Source organism: Sminthopsis crassicaudata, chromosome 4 (assembly GCF_048593235.1).
Source record: "Sminthopsis crassicaudata isolate SCR6 chromosome 4, ASM4859323v1, whole genome shotgun sequence".
Taxonomy (NCBI): domain Eukaryota; kingdom Metazoa; phylum Chordata; class Mammalia; order Dasyuromorphia; family Dasyuridae; genus Sminthopsis; species Sminthopsis crassicaudata.
The window spans coordinates 451,404,786-451,425,428 of NC_133620.1; the positions used below are offsets into that span (position 1 = coordinate 451,404,786).

General features: G+C 42.3%; 1 protein-coding gene across 1 annotated transcript in view; it reads left to right on the forward strand.

The window, feature by feature from the left end:
- Positions 1 to 19,927, forward strand: part of SLC13A2 (solute carrier family 13 member 2) — a 48,878-nt gene extending 28,951 nt beyond the window's left edge. Inside the window, exons 6-12 of the mRNA XM_074263694.1 lie at positions 607 to 729; positions 6,394 to 6,612; positions 9,051 to 9,139; positions 9,525 to 9,646; positions 15,687 to 15,848; positions 16,713 to 16,850; positions 19,536 to 19,927. Coding sequence (XP_074119795.1) covers positions 607 to 729; positions 6,394 to 6,612; positions 9,051 to 9,139; positions 9,525 to 9,646; positions 15,687 to 15,848; positions 16,713 to 16,850; positions 19,536 to 19,706 — 1,024 coding nt within the window. The 3' untranslated portion in view covers positions 19,707 to 19,927. The remainder of the gene's footprint in view (positions 1 to 606; positions 730 to 6,393; positions 6,613 to 9,050; positions 9,140 to 9,524; positions 9,647 to 15,686; positions 15,849 to 16,712; positions 16,851 to 19,535) is intronic.
- Positions 19,928 to 20,643: the final 716 nt, after the last annotated feature.

The following is a 20,643-nucleotide window of genomic DNA, read 5'->3' on the forward strand; positions in this document are numbered from 1 at the left end:
CAATTCCTTGCCATCTCAAAAAGAGCTGCTACAAACATTTTTGTACATTCGATCAGGGGTTCTTAATGTGGAGCCCATAAATCAAAGTCTGGGGATAGATTTTTGAGAAAGAAAATAAGAATAAAAATTACATCTTTATCTCCACTCACATCAAACTAGAATTTTAACATTTTTTTCAGTTATTTAGAAAATCATATTCTGAGAAGGAGCCAAAGGGATCTAAGACAAAGTTAAGAATGTGGTTGTGGTCTTAACCAGATGGTCTCTGAGATTCCTTCTGGCTTTCATTATGCTATGTGCTGTGTTCTAAAGTGCCCCCTAAGGGCAGTTAAGTGGTGCAGTGGATAGAGCTCCAGCCCTGAAGTCAGGAGGACCTGAGTTCAAATTTGACCCCAGACACGCAACACTTTCTAACTCACTCGACCCCAATTGCCTCAGCAATGAATGAATGAATGAATGAAGTGCCTCCTAGGTCTGATAGTTGACATTATGCTACACTTCCTGTGCCCTTCATGCCCTCTACGGTCAAAATCTCACTTAAGTGGGCAGAGAAAACAAGACTTTCTTACCATAGAAATAATCACTGACATGTCTCCAACCCTACAGGCTCTTCCCAGATAACCCCAGCGTGGTGAACTTCGCTTCCTGGTTCGGTTTTGCCTTCCCAACCATGATCATTCTACTGCTGCTATCCTGGGTATGGCTCCAGATCCTGTTCTTGGGATTTAAGTAAGTTTGGGGACTAGTGCAAAGCTTCCAGAGATACCATCAAAAGGTCTAAACTTCATGAAACAAGCAGGTCAGGGATCAATCAATCAAGAAGCATTTATTCGCACCAAGCACTGTGATTGAATGAAACTCTTCCAGCCCTCAAGGAATTTACACCCTCCTGAGGAGACAAGCATAACCATCCCTGACATTTGTAGATAGCATCATTGATTATTCAAATAGATACAAAGAATTCTGGATCTTCTTATCTCCTGTGGTCTTCACAATTGTCCAGTGAGGTAGGAAGCGCAAGTGTCATCCTACCCATTTTACAGGTGAGGAGGCTGGCCCAGAGAGCTGATAGTTTGCTAAAATGTAAACAGAGCATTTTTATGGTCAAGCCGAGATTTCAGATGCCCGTGTGGTAATCAATTTTGGAGTGTGACATAGAATCACAGTATTTAGAGCCTGGAAGGGGCCATATAGATCATTCGGTCTAATCCCTTTCTCCCTTTAAAAGTGAGAAAATAAGTCCAGGATGGGTTAAAAATAACTTATAAATGGCCAAGCTGAAATTCAAAACCAAGTTCTTTCATTCTAAATTCCCACTTCTGCTATGCTGCCAGACAATGCCCGTATCTTACACTAAGTTGACCTGATTAATCAGTCAGTCAAATCGTAGTTATTAAACACCCGCTATGTGCCAGACAACATACAAAAAGAGGCAAAGGACAGTACTTGCTCCAAAGCTCATAACTGTATAGGATGTATAGGATTCAACAAATTCTATTTATTGGCACGGACATACGGTGTACCGCACGTGCATGTGTGCGTATTTGTGCTACTTTTCTGCCTTCTGATGGATCCCCATCTTGGTTTAGTCTAGGGTAAAAAGGTTCCACGTGTAAGTGGTCCCACAAGATTGGATCTGGTTAAAGGATAATTTTTTGATGTGATCATATACAAACTTATATACATAAGTGGCCGTCAGAACCTAGGAGCTGTGGGGGTTTATACAGAGTTAAACAAAGAGACATGGGACCCCTTATGGATAGATCAATCTTGAGTGTGAGTTTAATCACTGGAGTTAGTAGAATTCCGATGGGGTCAGGGGCTGTACTTGTGGACACTCTGACCCTCTTAATTGACATATCCTCTATTTTCTTTTTTTTTTTTTTCTTTGAGTCCTCCATTTTCTACTGGATATCAGGGCCTGATTGAAATAGGTCTCCTGGATTTCTTTTTTCATTTCATTCAAAAATGTTCCTTCTATTATGAGAAGTCTGTTCCTTAGAGTATACAAAGAGGTAGATGTCATGATCTCTCAAGGGACTTATAATTTAAACAGGGAAATGAGGCACAAATATACCAAATTTAACTATCAATAGAAAAATAAAAATAAAAATAAAAGGCCTTATAAGAAATTCCCAAGACAACATGTGGTTAATTGCCATGAAAACAATGATAAAGCAGGGAGCCTTGGAGCACCCAACACAGGAGTGATGGCAAGCTCCCACATGAGGGACAGGGACATTCTGTAGAATGATTGCAAACATTCTGTGATTTATAGGATCATGAAGTTAGAGCTGGAAAGGACTTCAGAGATCCCCTAGTCCAACTCTTTCATTTTACGAAGGAGAAACTGAGGCCCAGAGAATTTCAGTGACTTTTTGATAGGGTTTGAATCCAGATCCATTGATTCCACTTTTCACTGATGACTGAAAGCGGATCACTTTCCCTCTCTAGACTTTAGTTTCTTTATCTGTGAAATGGGATATTTTGCCTCAGTGAGCCCTATGGCCCCTTGTAACCCTAATCTCAGATTTTGGGATACTAGCTGACCTCAAGGATCTTTTCCAGCTCTAAAGCACAGAGTCCTTCTGTATAAAGGAAATGGTGGAATTCAAGTCTTACATTAGGATTGGGTACAGCCTGAGAAACAAGGCTATGTCATTCCTTTCTATTTCCATCCCACTATTCCTTGACCTGGAAGGGGGTCTCGGGGAGTGAGAGATTAGGTCATCCAGCCCTTCCCTTCTGGGGGATCACTGGAAAAGAAGGTCAGATCCAAGGGAATCCAGCTCCCTTTCCACAATGGGCACAGATGAAGTCTGGGAAGAGTTTCCACCTCCGCCACCTTTCCCAAGCCAAATTGCAATCTGGCTTTGAAAGTTGTGGCTGGGCCTCTGGCCTAGGATGGGTGCCCTTTCTTGGAGTCATACAGAAGTCTTTGATGCCCAAAGTTTTCTCACTTAACTCCCCTGCTCATTGAACCCCCAGAACACATTTTATTACCTGAATTTGAAAACCTGCTTTGCTTGATTATAATTACCCATCATTTTCTTCTTATTATTCTCCCCCACTTTTTTGAGATTGGGTCTTCTGTTTCATTATGAGCCTAGGCCCCAATACTGATCAGCAGGGAAGCTTTAGCCCATTTTTTTCTCTGTTCTGGACCAAACCATATTTCTTGAGGCAATCTGGCGGCTCCAGAATTCCCCAGGACTCAACATATTAGTGCCAGGTTGAGTGTGGTCAGAACCCCTAAACTCAAAAAATACATCAGCTTCCACCTTTCTCCATATCAGGGACTTTACAAGCCTGCCCCATCTCGACAGGACTGCCCCTATTTCTGGGCAGCCGTCTTTCCCTTGGGTCTTTAGCACTCCTGCATCTTCTTCCCTCTACCCCCCATACACTACAGACAAAAGTACATCTTCTATCTTTTTTTAATAAGAGCAAGAAGGAACACTGGTCTTGGAATCAGAGGGTCTGAGTTCAAATTGTGTCTTTATTACAGTTATCTGTGTGATTAGGCAAGATATTTAGCTACTCTGTGTCTCAGTTCCCTTCTCTGAAAGTTAAGTTAAACTGGATAATCTTTAAGGTCATTCCCATCTCTAAATCTAAATAAGGTCTTATTTAAAAAAAGCAGCCAATCTTTTGTTATGTGGGGTGGTCTCTCAGAAATGAGAAGGAAAGGAAAGGACAGAGAGATGAAACAAGCTAGCCATGAAAACTTATTTTTTAAAAAGAAATAGTAAAAAAAATTAATCATAGTAATAGTTTTCTGGCAAAGCATTTCACAATTATTATCCATTTCTCTCCTCATGACAAACCTGCGAGGGAAATGCTTATTATCCTTATTTTATATATGAGAAAACTGAGGCAAGCAGGTTAAGTGACTTGTTCAGAGTCACACAGCTAATAAGTGTCTGAGACTTCCTGGCTCCATATGTAGCCCTCTCTCCACTGTACCATCCAGCTAGCTATAAATACTCTAGGGTAAGATGAATAGAAGAAAATTAAAAATAAAATAATTTGTTTTATGTAAATAAGGAGTTAATATACAGTAAAAACAATAATTTCATATAGTTAATATATACAATCATGTATAAATATATAATATAAATATAATATATTTATTATAAATATATAATTATAAGTAAATACTATATAATATAAAATAAAATTTTATGATAATAATTTCATATAAATACATACTATAAGATGTGCTTTGAATAAATAATATGATATAAAATAATTCATTTATATGAATACACAATACAAAATAAGAATTTCTTATAAATGTGCATATAATAATTTCATATAAATATGTAATATAATGGGTTTGAATAAATATATACTAATTAGGTGATATAAAATAATTTTACATGATATACAACATAAAATAAAAATTTTATATAAATATATAATATAAGATATTGTCTGAATAAAGATATACTGAATATATGATATAAAATCATGATTTTATGTGAATATACAACATAAAATAAGAATTTTATATAAAGATATACTATAAGATATTGTCTGAATAAAGATATACTGAATATATGATATATATGAATTTATAGCATAAAATAAGAATTTTATATAAAGATATAATGTGAAACTATAGGTTTGAAAAATGCATAACAAATATACAATATGAAATAAATGATAATATATAATTATTGCATTATATAGTATTATATTAAATATCATCCTAGAAGAAAATTACCCAGTCCCAGGACAGATCAATTTTTTTTGTAGCTACAGTTTCCCTGCCTTAGCTTGACCCATTGTAATCCTCCCAGAGCTGCAAATTCCAGCTGTCTTATGATTTCAAATGAAAACAACCTCTTCCATCCATAAAAATCCCCTCGTCAGTAGTAGGGCGCACCCAAGTGGACTCTCCATTCTACTTTATGAGTGTAGCAGATCTTCCCATCATATAGTAAATATCATTATAATTAAAATATAATAAATAATAAAAATAGGTCTGCATTTGCACGAAGCAGGGCTTGAAACCAGGCTATTGGAAATGAAGGGGATGGTGATCTCAGGTTGTTCAGTCATTTCCAATTCTTCATGACCCTATTAGGAAGTTTCTTGGCAGAGACATTGGACTGGTTCGCTATTTTCTTCTCCAGCTCATGTAACAGGTGAAGAAATTGGGACAAGCAGAGTAAAGTGACTTGCCCATGGTCACACAGCCAGTGTCTGAGGCCATATTTGAAATTAGGTCTTCACACACTTTGTTTGCATTATCATGCCACCTAGCGGCCATTGAGGAGGTTGGTGGGTGATCTCTGAGATTCCCTTCTAATTCTAACTAGAGTCCTAAAATCTTATGAATTTAAGGGAATAGAAAGAACGATCCTATACAAATGGTAGGAAGGAAAGAAAGGGAAATAAAAAGAATGAAAGGAGAGGAAGAAAGGAAGGAAACAGCAGCCAATATTTTGTTATATTGTGAAAGGAGAAAAAAAGAAAGGAAGGAAAGAGAGAAACAAAAACAAACAGCAACCAATATTTTATTATGTGGCATGGGTCTCTCAGAAAGGAGAAAAGAAAGGAAGGAAGGAAAAGGGAGGAAGAGAAGGAGGGAGGCAGGAAAGAAGGAAGGGACTTGGAAAATCCCCAAATATGAGTCCATTCATCAAAAAGCCTTCCTTCTTTCTCCTCCCCTTGCAACCTCCCAGGAGATTTCAACCTGCCTTGGGCTGTTAGGGACAAGTTCACTTTGTGCAGCAGTACTAGTGAAAAGAGTATTCAATTTGGAGTAAGAGGTCTTGAATTAAAATGCTGACTGTACTACTTGCTAGCTGTGTGATGGTAGACAAGTCATTTCCCTTGCCAGGGCCTCCGTTCCTATCTCTGTATAGCAAAGTGGTTGTGGCCAGTGTTCTAGAACTATCCACCTTTGAGTCCTATGACATTTCTACTAGATAATAATAGTTGATGATTGAGTCTATTTTTTAAAGATAGATGTATTAATGATTTCCTTTGTGATCCTATTTACTTGTATTATAATTCTAGTAAATGCATTTTGATAACCAATATAATTATCTTCCTTTGTAATCCTATGCATTTTATTTTATTCATTTAAAAACATGGTTTTGAGAAGAAGGCCATGGGCTTCACCAGACAGTCTACCCTAGATGTCCAGGGCACCAAAAAAAAATAATAAATAAAATAAAAATAATGATTTGACCTCCTTTAAGAAAGATGAAACACTGGGAGACAAGCTGGTGATTTGCTCTGTGATCTTAAGGGAGTCATTTCCCTTCTTCAGCTTCACCAGTCTATAAAATGGGAACATTAACAAGATCAACCCATTCTTGCTCTTGGAGCAGTTCTGATTAAGGATGTGTAAGTATAAATATGTCCTTTTGCTTGTAGCTTCCGGAAGAACTTCAACTGTGGAGGGAAAGGTCGGGAACAGGAGCGAGCAGCCTACCGCATCATCCAGACGGAACACAAGAAGTTGGGCCCCCTGAGCTTTGCCGAGGGTGCCGTCACCTTACTGTTCCTCCTCCTAGTAGTGCTGTGGTTCACCAGGGAGCCGGGCTTCTTCAAAGGCTGGGGCAATGTGGCTTTTCCTAACAGCAAGGGAGAAAGGTGAGACATGGGTGGGTCAGGAAAGGGGATGACAACAGAGCCGTTCCTGAGGGGGAGTGGGTAGATCCTGCCAGGCTTGAGGCACATCTACTGCAGGAAAGGAAGGAGGGACAGCAGACATGGGGAAAAACTGCCCAGAAGTGATCATTATGGAGGTTGAAGAAGGCTTGAAAGAGACAGAACAGGATGAGGAGATTATGGATAGAGGGCTTTGTATATCATCCAGTTCTAGGGTTCTTGTTCTAGGATTAACTTGGCTTTTGTCTTAATATTTGGGTTTTTTCCCTTAATATTTGATTTTTAATACTTTAATATTACTACTGAATGATGTTTTTTTCTTGATATTTTGATAACGATATTTAAATATAGCAGTGTCTTCCTTCCTTTCTTTCTTTCTTTTCTTTTTTCTTTCTTTTCTTTTTTCTTTCTCTTTTTCTTTTTTCTTTTTTCTCTCTTTCTCTCTCTTCCTTCCTTCCTTCCTTCCTTCCTTCCTTCCTTCCTTCCTTCCTTCCTCCCTCCCTCCCTCCCTTTCTCTCTCTCTCTCTCTTTCTCTCTCTCTCTCTCTCTCTCTCTCTCTCTTTCTCTCTCTCTTTCTTTCTTTCTTTCTTTCTTTCTTTCTTTCTTTCTTTCTTTCTTTCTTTCTTTCTTTCTTTCTTTCTTTCTTTCTTTCTTTCTTTCTTTCCTTTCCTTTCCTTCTGTCTACATAGGACACCCTTACTTACAGGTGTCCTCCCCAAAGGAATATAAATTCTGATCTCTGAAATCTCATAAGATATATAAGGGTTTACTAGAACTACTAGATTTCTTTCTTGAGGACCATGCCTTAAATCCAAATCCCTCTGGTCTTCATTGATTGATCAACAGTAGGGGGAAGCTAGGTGGCGCAGTGGATAGAGCACCAGCCCTGAAGTCAGGAGGACCTGAGTTCAAACGTGGTCCCAGACACTTAACACATCCTAGCTGTGTGACCCTGGGCAAGTCACTTAACCCCAGCCTCAGGGGAAAAAAAAAAAAAAAAAAGATTGATCAACAGTAGGTCCTAGAGCAAGCTTTATTTGGTCATATTTGATTGGTTAGTTGACCTTCATTCTCAAAGATGACCAAAATGACATCACTATGTTAGAGTTGCATTGTCATGTGTCCAACTGATCAGACCAACACGAATGCTCTGCCACAGGTTGAACACAAATAGTCCCTATAAACATTAGGGTGGACTCTCTTTGTGCCTCTCATGTTTCTTTACTTCGATTCTGCTTTTCTCATAGAAAATAATGCCTTCTCTGATGAGAGCACACCATGCTGGGCGGATCTGTGCCAGTGTTTCTAGTGTTGTATAATCCATTCTAAAATTCTTAAGAGAGACCTTGAGAGTGTCCTTGTATAGCAATTATTTTGGTTTTAGCCAAAAACCCTGAGAGTCTTCCTGTCCCAGATTTGGACCGAATCACTGAATAGGTATTGCCTCAATCAAACAGACCTGTTAAAGATCGTGGCTTAAAAAGGCCAGCGTCTCCCACTGCATCCAAAACCATTTCCAGTCGTCAGGATCTATAACTTGCCGCTGGACCGAGATGGTTCTGAAGGAGAAAATGAAGCAAGTGACTTTGTACAGCCCCTCCCTTAAATCCAATTCACTTGCATGTCATCTCTCTGATGTCATGTCTGTACCTAATAGATGCTTAATAAATGTTGACCGTCAGTCAAGATACCAAGGGATTGCTATAAACTGGTTCAACATACTAGGAAGGGATAATAAAAGAGGAGACCGAGGGGGATGATAACATATTAACATGGAAAACCACGGGTATAGAACAGCAGATCAATAGTCAGCATTAATGTCCCGCCCACTAAAGCCCCAGCTTCTGAGGAGACCTTGTGGTGGGGCTCAGACTTCCCTGGAGGAAATGAGGCTGGGACTGAATCCATCAACTTATTGAGTCAATCAGTTAATCACCCTCCCATCCCCATAGAGAACCAGAATCTCACATGTCTAAAGGGATTTACATTTCGCAAAGCACTTGTAAAGCAAGCATTGTTGTCCCCTTTTACAGATGAAGAAAACTGAGATAGAGGTTGGCCACACAGCTGGTAAATGTTCAAATTCAAAGCTTCCGGCTCAAGATCTAACCTTTGCTACTCTACATTACACTATATCACACCATCCTCCTAGGCAATATAAAGGTTGCCCAGGGCCCAGGTGTGCTTCCTGCCTTCCATAAGTTTACAGTCTAGCTGTGGAGATGAGGAGGTACATGGTTACTGTACACAGTAAGCACTGGGGAAATCTGCTGTAGAGGAGGCCAGGGAAGGGATGAAAACAGCATGTTTTCAGGAAGGATGGGTTGGAAGAAGAGAAAAAGGGGGAAAGGTCAGAGCTGGGAAAGAAGCCCCTCCACCATGCTTTTGCCCTCATTGTCTTCCCCTTTCTCCTTTTGCAGCATGGTCTCAGACGGTACCGTGGCCTTCTTCATCGGCATCATCCTGTTTATGGTACCCGCAGAGAACCCTAGCCTCTCCCAGCAGCCAAGTAAGCGTTTGATGGTGGAGGATTGAGGAAGAAAGGAGGATGATGGGAAAGGACAGGTGGGGAGAAATTAGCAAACTCTAGAGAAGAGAGAAACCTCAGCTATCTGATCTTTATCCCCTATCCTTCCTCCCAATTTTAGATCCCACTTTATAGAAAAGGTAAGCAAAGGCCTAAGTGTCACATAGTTTATTTTAGGTGGGAGGGCCCAGAACTCAGGTTCTAGATCTTCTAGGTCCTAATTCTGTGTTCCTTTTCCGTACAATGGAGGGAATTAAGCTCTGGTGCTCTTCCTAAGACCTAAACTGACCAGAACAAGGTTGAGGGAGAAGGGAACATGTCATCCAGGGTTCTCTCAATGACCCAGCTTCTCTCCTTGGGGTTCTAGACGCCCAGGGGAAGTTCAAGGCCCCACCTGCCCTCCTCGACTGGGATACCGTGCATAAGAAAATGCCCTGGAATATTGTCTTCCTGCTGGGTGGAGGCTTCGCCCTGGCCAAGGGTAGTGAGGTATGTACCCCTTACCCTGTCCCCCATGAGCTCTCTCTCTGTTCCCAGGCAGAAGAGAGGAAGAACCCAGGGGAATGAGAAATTAACTGAGTGGGGAAGCCCACCTACTACAGGAGAAGAACAAACTTCTGTTCAGAGACTAGAATCTGCAGGAGAAGATGACAAAGAGTAATTTGATTGTAGCCTAAGAGATGACAATGATATATATTGTAACTGTGATGGATGTAATATATTACAAGTGCACATTTGTATTGTATGTATGGGGGGATATAATGTCTGAACTTGTGATTTCATCAGTGGGGGAACTTCTAGTTAGGAAATCCCCTTTATATTAAGGCAGCTAGGGGTTGAAGTGGAATTAGAAAGACTCATCATCCTTAGTTCAAATCTGATACTTATTAGCCATGTCGCTGGGCGTGTCATTTTACCTGCTTGCCTCAGTTTCCTCATCTGTACAATGAGCTGGAGAAAGAAATGGTAAAACCATTCTGTAACGTGCTCTCCTGGCAGTTACAATTACTAGTCTGTCCTAGACCCACCAGAGTACCTTTGACCACTGTCCTTTGCAGTGTGAGCTCTACCCGGCTCGCCTCCTCTGAGGCCTTCTAAGGTCTCTGGCCACAATCTCTTGAATCTATAGCTTAATAACCGGTAGCGCACTCAAGAACAACCACGTGTAATCTTAAAAGCCTTTATTATACCTACTCACATAATGCCCTAGCTGATGCCCTGACTTGTTGGTTCCCGAGTGAACACCTGGTCAGAAGACCCACGTGTTCACTACCAAAACCCTTACCTCTTTCGGCTACCCATCTTGGCTTGGCCACCCAGGCTAGGAGCCAGGGTGAACAGCACGAGGTTAAAGAGGGCGGTTGCTGCCTGCAGTGGGCTTACATAGGGCCTGTGAGGTCACACACACAGCCAATCAGCGAGAGAGTCACCCATTACGAAGCTATCTCAATATGGCCAGGATCCCGCCCAAGGGCAGTCCTAATACCCACAGAAATTATTTCTGGGCCTCAATCTCCCGATGCACTGTGTCCGCCCATTTAAAGGGCCCTTACAATTCCCTTTCTCTTGTTTTGCGGGAACCGCACATCTCACCAAGCTAAACTTTTAGCACCAGCTATAGTTCACTTGATCCATGAGATGACAGTGTTATGCCCAAGGAGGTACAAAGCAGCAGATCAGTAAACAGAAGTATGACAATGAGAACCAGGCTCAACAGTGGCCCAAGTGTTCAACCCATTCATCAAAGTCATACTCGAGATAATAGGCCAAAGAGGTTGGATGCCAATGAGGTAGGATGTCAACACTGAGGTGGGAAGTCAACAAGGTAAAACATCACAATTCTAGTTAACATATCAGTAGGTAGGTTGTCACAATTCTAGTTACATTTATCACAGTTCTAGACCAATTCTAGTTTCTTACAATTTTCTGTTGCACTTTTCACACTCCTAGAACAATTCTAGTTTATCACAATTCTCAAGTGCACTTTTCACACTCCTAGAACAATTCTAGCTTATCACAATTCTCTATTGCACTTTTCACAATCCTAGAGCAATTCTAGTTTCTCACAATTCTCTATTACACTTTTCACAATTCTAGAGCAATTCTAGCTTATCACAATTCTCTATTGCACTTTTCACAATCCTAGAGCAATTCTAGTTTATCACAATTCTCAATTGCACTTTTCACAATTCTAGAACAATTCTAGCTTCACAGGTGCACATAAGCAAAGTCATGTCCAGTAACATTGTCTCAATAACAATGGCAGGTGGGTGTGTTGGTTTTTCACCCACTAATTTAAAAGCATAGTCCTTCAATAGAAAGCATAGGGCAAAGCCTCTTCCCAGGCCACCATATGGCAAGTGGCCACGGGAGAAGCAAGCAGGCCCATTGTCCATTTACAGTCTTTATATTGCGTATCACCCAAAACAGTCCATTTCAGCTGCAACACTGGAACTGTGTCTGGTGTCTCTGGTGTCACGGTCAGGAGGGGCATTGCTGCCATCAGCGTCTGAAGGGCTGCTGACATCTGGCTGGTCTCTCTGGACTGTTGTCTGGTCCTTCTCTTGGATCCCCAGGTTACAAATGTCTCTGGTGGGGATGAACTCTGCTGCTGGATCTGCACCTAGGAAGGAATGTCCCCGGGGCCCAACTTGGGCCTTTCCAAATGCCATCCAGGCCTTTCCACATCACAGTGGAAACAAAGTTGTTGTCATAAAAATTAACAAAAGTCAGACAAAAGTTAGTCAGTCTGTCACTTAGCTGCACTTTCTGTGTATGCCCGAAGTGCATTGCTAAGGTAAAATGCAAAGAATTTAAAAATGTAAAACCAAAATAACTTAAAAGTGTAAAACCAAAATAGATTAAAATATAAAACCAAAATAACTTTAAAATGTAAAATCAAAATACTTTGAAGATGTAAAATCAAAAATGTTTAAAAATGTAAAATCAAAATTTAAAATTGTAAGCAATCACATATCCCAAAATTCCCTTCTCTTGTTTAGAAGAGATCTTGGGGATAGTCTGTGCAGTAATGACTTTACTAGAACACTCTGGCTATATCCCTGAATTCTTTTGCCTAAAAATCAAAGTTTGAGTTTCTGATACCAAATTGTACTCCAGGAGTGTGAATCAATAAATCTGATATTACTTTTCCTCCTGGGTCAAAGATCACACACTGTCTATTTATTCTAGTGATTAAAACAGCAATTTTCCAACCCATTCTAAACATAAACACTGTTTTATAAGTACCCGTAGGGGGTTGGGAAATCAAGCTCACCTGTGGAAGTGGAAAATCCACGAGGTAAGAAAAGAGGAGTTCCAACTCTCCAAAGACGATCCTAGCAGTTTTACAAGGATAAAACTCCACTCTCTCTAACTGCAAGGTCTTGTCCCTGTAAGGTTTCTTAGAAATTAACTGAACTGTATTTTCAAAACTTTTCTGATTATACTCAATACCCCACAATTCCTTTTTGCCTTGGGGCATAAAGCCTACTCCTGTCCTTTGAAATGAAGACACAGGAGTTTTGAATGGATTAATGGGCAGTGCTGATAGTATTATCGCCCTTCCTTTTCCTCCTCCCCCTTCTCCCTTGGCCCAAGAAGGTGAGGCAGAGGGAAGAATTGGAAAATTCCCCAAAGGCTGATTCAAAATCAAACCTGAGCTTTGCACATAAAAAGAACTAAACTTCTTCTCAATGAAAGAGTAATCAATAAATTCCTTAAAACAACAATGCACAAGGTAAACCAACAAAACGCTAAGAAGAATTTCTACAACTGAAGTCCATGTGATTCGTTTATTTCCTTCCTTAGTTTCTGCCACTGGTTTGAACTCTTCCTGTTCTATCTGTAGTAACCTAGCTTTTTCTTCTTTCTCTATCTCAACCTGTAGTTTAACCTGCAATTCCAGCAACTCTTGCTGTGGCATTTTATACTCTCTACTGTCATACAATCGCATTAGCTCTAGGTTGCTCCCTCTCCTAGCTATATCTAATAGGTGTGGGGATAGCCTTCTGGGAGCTTGATTACAAGCTTCCTGCTGTTCTTCAGTGGCGATCTTTGTTAAAAGATCTTCCATCTGGCTCTTTAACCTCTTGATATAAGCATTATGTTCAGCTGTGTCCTTGAGTCTGATCCCAGAGTTACCTGGGTCCATATTGCTTCTCTGTCTTCCCTCCTAAGTGGCGTTTCTACCGGATCTTTCAGAATCTTAATTCTGAATATTAAATATTTTCAAAACCTGATAATTCCTGATGCGTCCACCACGTTGAGCGCCATTTGTAACGTGCTCTCCTGGCAGTTACAATTACTAGTCTGTCCTAGACCCACCAGAGCACCCCCGACCACTGTCCTCTGCAGTGTGAACTCTACCTGGCTCGCCTCCTCTGAGGCCTTCTAAGGTCTCTGGCCACAATCTCTTGAATCTATAGCTTAATAACCGGTAGCGCACTCAAGAACAACCACGTGTAATCTTAAAAGCCTTTATTATACCTACTCACATAATGCCCTAGCTGATGCCCTGACTTGTTGGTTCCCGAGTGAACACCTGGTCAGAAGACCCACGTGTTCACTACCAAAACCCTTACCTCTTTCGGCTACCCATCTTGGCTTGGCCACCCAGGCTAGGAGCCAGGGTGAACAGCACGAGGTTAAAGAGGGCGGTTGCTGCCTGCAGTGGGCTTATATAGGGCCTGTGAGGTCACACACACAGCCAATCAGAGAGAGAGTCACCCATTACAAAAGTATCTCAATATGGCCAGGATCCCGCCCAAGGGCAGTCCTAATATCCACAGAAATTACTTCTGGGCCTCAATCTCCCGATGCACTGTGTCCGCCCATTTAAAGGGCCCTTACACCATTCCAGTACCTTTGCCAAGAAACCCCCAAATGGGGTCATGACCAATCAGATATGACTAAATAACGGTAACAATGACCTTATGCCTCAAATATGTTCCTTTTTCATCTGCTCTTCATAAAACCCAGCCTCAGACATTTGCTAGCTATGTTTCCCTGGATAAATCACTTCACTCTTTTTGCCTCAGTTTCCTGATCCATAGAAAGGAAAATCGCAGCCTCCTCCAGTATCTTTGCCAAGAAAAGCCCACAACGGGTCACAACGAGTTGAACAACAGGAATTTACATAGTTCTCAGAGGTTTCCAAAACACTTTTATACTTCCCATTTGAACCTCAGGAAGTAGGTGCTATTTTTATTCCCATTTTACAAATGAGAAAACTGAGCACATAAAGATGAAGTCACTTGCCTAGAGTCACCTGAAGAGTGTCTGAGACAGAATTTTAATTCAGTTCTTCCTGACTCGGCATTTTGTGCTCTATCCATTGCACCACCCAGTTGCCTCCAGGAAAAGAAAGCATGAGCTTGTCATTTGGTCAGAAGGTCAGGTTCAGGTACCTCTTGTTCAGTTTAATCCACTTCAAAAAGACTGCTTTCTGGTGGAGTTGGAGCTTCCACGCTTCCTGTTATAGCCACGAGGGGGAGACAAAATCACACTCAGCCCAGCTTCTGGAGTGTCCCAGCTGCATCAGCCCTATATGGCCCAGAGGATCCCCCTGTCCCCTACATTTCTTCAAGGGACTGTCTGAACTGGCTCCCCCTAATCCCAGAGCTCCTTGTCGTTCCCACCATGCCCCGGGGCAAAGGAGACTTCCTTGGAGAGCAGGTGCCTAGGAATTTCGTATTGGAAGAACCTTAGACGGCTCCCCCCACTTAAATATTGGGGAACCTGTGCATTTGATGGGAGAAGGGAGGCATTTCCTAATCACCCGACCTCAATGAGCGGACCCAACTTTCAGTGGTCCCAACCATTCTTTTTTCTCCGAGTTCTAGGTGGTAGGGAGATGGCTGGGATGGGTTATGGGGCTGGGGGGCTGAAAAGAAATGGCAAGAATAGATAGAGAAGATCTCCTTGACCTGAAGGATGGGGTCCTATCCCCTCCTCCTTAAGGACCAACTTATACTCTCCTTCTCCAGCAGCTCAGCCTAAGGCTCCATGGGCAATGCTCTTTGTGCCCACAAAGGGAACATGGGAAGAGAAGTCATGAATAGCTCAGGAATAAATGCAGGGTGTGGGGGCAGAGACAAACTGATGATTCCCCCTTTTAAAGAATTCTCTTTTCCCCATCTCTTCCCCTCTTACCACCATCATCTTGTTCTGCATTAGAATGCTTCCCATTGGCTCAAAAAGTCTTTCTAGCACCAGAAAATACGGAGCCAAGGCACTCTGCCCCCCATAATGTTTTGATCTCCCTGTCCCAATTTCTCCTCAAGGTCAAGGAAGGGACAAGGAGGAAGGGGGACCTGGAATCCAGATCCGTTCTCTCTTCTTACTCAAGTCACTGGGCCTTGACTGACTTGCCAAAATCCAATCAAAGTTCCCATTGCCCATTTTCCTTGGGGAGAAACAGAAAAGGGAAATGAGACTTTTATTATGCCAAAGTTCAGGGGTTCCCCAGGGCTTCAGGATGAATTAATGATGTTCCCATTTCTCTTTTCCCATTCCTTGCTCCCCATAGACATCAGGTCTGTCCAAATGGTTGGGAGATAAGCTGACGCCTCTGCAAAACATCCCTTCTCCGGCCATTGCCTTCATCCTCAGTCTCCTTGTGGCGACCTTCACCGAATGCACCAGTAATGTGGCCACCACCACCCTCTTTCTGCCCATCCTTGCTTCCATGGTAAGACCCCATCCTCCCCATGTCTTCCTTTCCTGCCTTTTAGAAGCCTCGCTTCCCTCATGTGCCCTCACTCCAAGCTGACCTGGATCTCTGAGTGTTTAACTGAGGGGTAGGGCCCTACCACATCTGCGATTTGGGGAAGAGAGCAGGGAATTCCCAGACTCCTTGAGCTGCCAGGCCTTGGTGACCTCTGTCCGCCTGGCTCTTTGGCCCCTGACTCACCTCCACCCCCTACCCTCCCACCCCATTCCCTGTTCTGGCTGACATCACCCGATGAGAATCCAGTTGGTTGTTCTGTCATTTTCCCCCCCAACCCCTCCCAATATGGTCACCCCCAAAGTGACCAGGTGAGATTTCTCATCAGGGGCGTCCCTGGGCCCCAGCCCTTTCAGGGAGCGTTCCCACAACCCTTTGATGGAATCCCTGTGGTCCCTTTGAGTTCAGTTTTATGGGCCCCTCCCCTCTCCACACCTGAAGGGCAGGTCAGCATAGTCATCCTCTTGAGGAGATCTAAGGCCCAGAGAGGTGAAGGGCCCCTCTTGGGCCACAAAGCACCTTCTTAAGTGGGGAACAATCCCTAAAACCCTTCTGAGAGCTTCACTTCTGACTAAAGGGGCTCTGCTCCCCACAGGCAGAGAACATGGGGCCCACCCCCATCTTGCTGTCATTTTCTAGGGCTCCCCATCAGACTCCTCTGTTACCCGGGAAATAATGGGATGGCAGCAGGTGGTGTGGAAGGCCCTCTTTCCCCTTTCTTCCCCCTCCCCACCTTTTCTTCATGAGACCAAGGCTGGGATTCTTTTATTTCCCTCTTCCCATTCCCTGGATGTTCTGACCTCTCCTTCCCTTTGTTTTCCTTGCCAGGCCCAGGGCATCTGCCTCAACCCACTCTATGTTATGCTCCCCTGTACCATGGCAGCCTCTCTGGCCTTTATGCTTCCTGTGGCCACACCACCTAATGCGATTGTCTTCTCCTTCGGGCAGCTCAAAGTGTGTGATATGGTGAGTAGAGAAGGAAAAACCAAAGTGGAAAAGATGCTCTTCTACCTCCTCCCCATCCCACAAACATACACACACATACCTTCTATCCTCCTCCATGGAACAGCCTAGAGCTGGAAACAGAGGGTCCTAGTAGATCACAAGCTGGCTACAAGATTTAGCTCAAATGCTCTCCTCTGTCTTCCATCTACTTCTTGTCTATACCAATTCATGTGCATATTATCTCTCCCATTACAATGAAAACTACTTGGGAGGGGATTTGCTATTTTTGCCTTTATTTGTCCTCCCAACTTTTAATAGGATGTCTGGTACACATAATTAAGAAACTCTCATTGACTGATTGACAAAAAACATGAAAATATACCTATTCTCAGGGTTCATACTAAGATGCAAGAGAAAGGGAGGAGGGGAAACAAAGAGCACTTCAGTTATCAGGGCAAAGGAAGGGAGTCCATTTTCCTCTCATTTCCCAAAAACCTAGCATGAAAAAGTCCAAAGAGTGCTGACCTGGCCCTCCCAGCTCTGACATTTACTGTCCACGTGACCTCGGTGGTCAACGTATTTCACCTCCTTCAGCCTTAGTTCACTCATCCGTAAAAGGAGAGGACTGGTCTCAAAGGTTTCTGGGGCCTCTTCTGCCTTTAGAGCGATTATGCTGAAATAATTGCTTGTGGGTCTATTCTCTCCCTTCCCTTGTCCCTGGGGAATACAAACTCCTTGAGAGAAGACAGCTTTGAAACTCCTAGACCCATCACAGTGCCTTGTTTATAATAAACACTAAGACATTTAATAAATCTCTGTGAGATGGGATGAGAAGAAAAGAGATGAGAGAGGATGGGATGGGAATAGAAGAAAAGAGATAGGTTGGGATGGATAGGATGGGATAGGAAGATGAGAAAAGATGGAAGGGGATGGAAATACAAGAGAAGAAATAGGATGGGATGGAAATAAAAGAGAAGATGGGATGGGATGGGATGGGATGGGATGGGAAGATGAGAAAAGAGATAGGTTGGGATGGATAGGATGGGATAGGATAGAATAGAATGGGATGGGATAGGATGGGATGAGAAGGGAAGTTATAAAATATAATAGAAATGGAATGAGAAGAGGAGGAAAAAATGGATTGGAATGGGATGGGATCCTATAGGAAAACATTCTACAAACTTTCTATCCTGAGCCCATTCCCAGAGAGGAGCGTTTTCTCCCCAGATCTTCTGCATCCATCTTGACTATCTTGACAGAGAGGTATTTGGAAAGATTTCAGAGGAAACATATATAAATATAGATGGAGTATAGACTACCATTCCTGATGAAAACATCATATTTCTGGGATTACTTATCCCAAAGAAGAGAAAGCTGAGGGAAGACTGGATAGTCTTCCCAAGTAGGCAGATGCTGGCTCTTGGACTCCCTAGTTGGTGTAGTGGACAGAGTGCTGGATGTGGAATCAGGAAATTAGAGGCTGCCTCAGATCCTTATTGGCTGTGTGGTCCTGAGCATGTCATTTCACTTTTCTTAGCCTCTGTTTTCTCATCTGTAAAATGGGTATAATAATAGCACCTACTTCATCCTACGATGTTGTTGTGAGGCTCAAGTGTGATAACATGTAGAATGCTTTGTAAATCATAAAGTGCTATCTAAAGATTAGTTGTTAGGTGTTTGGTTGTGGAGTTTGCCCTGGGACAGACAGAACTGAAGGGACAGTTTTCCAACATGACCTCCCTAAGGGAGGCAGATGCATGTCCTTTTGCCTCCAGAGTCAATGGAACAAATTCTAAGCAACTTCTCTCCCAGAGACACTTGTCCAGGTGTCTCAGGGAAGAATCTGCTCCCTTTTCCATTGGGGGACCAGTAGTACCCGCCTTTTTTGTGGCCCAGCTGCCTTTTCATTCTTAACATTTTATTCCTCTCCTGAACTTAAAGTGAGGGGAGCCTGGATTCAAATTCTGCCTCAGACACCTATTATTTAACATCTCTGTGCCTCAGTTTCTGCATCTGCAAAATGGAGGGGGTGGCCTCGAAGGAAGGAAGGAAACAAGCATTTATGGAGTGCCTTCTGTGTACCAGGCACTATATAAATATTATTTCATTTGATCTTCACAACAACCTTAGTAGGTAAGGATCACTTTTATTCCCATTTTACAATTCAGGAAACTAAGGCAAACAGATATTAAGTGACATGCTAATTAATAAGCAAGTGAGTGTCAGGGGCTGAATTTGAACTCAGGTTTTCCAGACTGCCAAGCCAGGGCTCTCTCTATTGTTTTTCATTTGTGTCTGACTCTTCATGACCCCATTTGGCGTTTTCTTGGCAGAGATACTAGAGTGGTTTGTAATTTTCTTCTCCAGTTCATTTTACAGATGAGGAAACTGAGGCAAACAGTGAAATAACTTGGCCAGGGTCACATAGCTAGTAAGTTTCTGAGGCCAGATTTGAACTCACATTTTCCTGACCCCTGGCCCAGCTCTCTATCCATCCCAACTAGCTGCCCCTGAGTTCCACATATTGTTGTTCTAAGATCCTTTCCAATTCTAAATCTATGATTCTATGACCACTGTATTGTTGGGTCCAACTCTATTTAATCAATCGATCAACAAGTTACAAGTTAAGGATACTAAGAAAAGATTCTAATTGGAGTAGGAATCCCACTGAGCCTTCTTGACCTCCATCTTTCTCCCCTCTTCCAGGCGAAAGCAGGATTTCTTCTCAATATCATTGGCGTGCTGACCATCTCACTGGCCATCAACACATGGGCCTACCCCATCTTCAAACTGGACCAATTCCCGAGCTGGGCCCGGCCTAACGTTACCATTTGCAAAATCAATGGCCAGTTCAACTCAAGCCTTTCCTTCCCTTAATCTCCCTGGGGAGGGAATCGGCTCTGAGAAAGAGCAGTGACCTTGGCTGGACACAGACTCCCAGTCCTTTCAAAAGGAGGTGCCTGGGCAGGGCTGGAGATGGCAAAGAAGTAGTCGCAGCATTAGTGTGTAGTGTACATATGAGTGTGTGTGTGTGTGTGTGTGTGTGTGTGTGAGAGAGAGAGAGAGAGAGAGAGAGAGAGAGAGAGAGAGAGATAGCGGCCAGCTGGGGAGGAGTAAGAGACTACCTCAGCATCTCTCTCCCACCAGAGTTCGGCCCCAGAGTTCGGGGAGCTTGGCCAGCTGGGGAGGAAGGGAGAGGGAATACTTTGTCTTGAGGCTGGAGAGATCCTTATTCTAGTCAGGAGACTTTTAGGAGACCAGCAGAGATCACTGGGAAGATTCTGGCTCTCCTCAAAGGATCTGGATTCATATCTTGTCTTTATCATTTAATCCTTGGGGCAATTTAAGCAAACCCCCACCTCTCCCGGTGTCAGTTGATCTCATAGAGGTCCCTTAATTTCTTTTATCTTGCTTTTTTTTTTTTTTAATCTCAGGAGATTGAATTTAATGAGTTCTTTTTTAAATAATATTTTATTTTTCCAAATCCATGTAAATATAGTTCTCAACATTCATTTTTGTAAAACTTTGTGTTCCAAATTTTTCTTCCTCCCTCCCTTACTTCCCCTTCCCTCCTTAAAACAGCAAATGATCTGATATAGGTTAAATATATGTGATTTTATATATATATATATATATATATATATATATATATATATATATATATATATATATACACACACACATATATAAGCTATTATATATTTATGTAGCTATTATAGCTTTTTATTTTTTAAAATACATGCAAAGATAGTATTCAACATTCACCCTGCAAAAACTTATTATGTTCCATATTTTACTCCCCTCCCCACCCTCC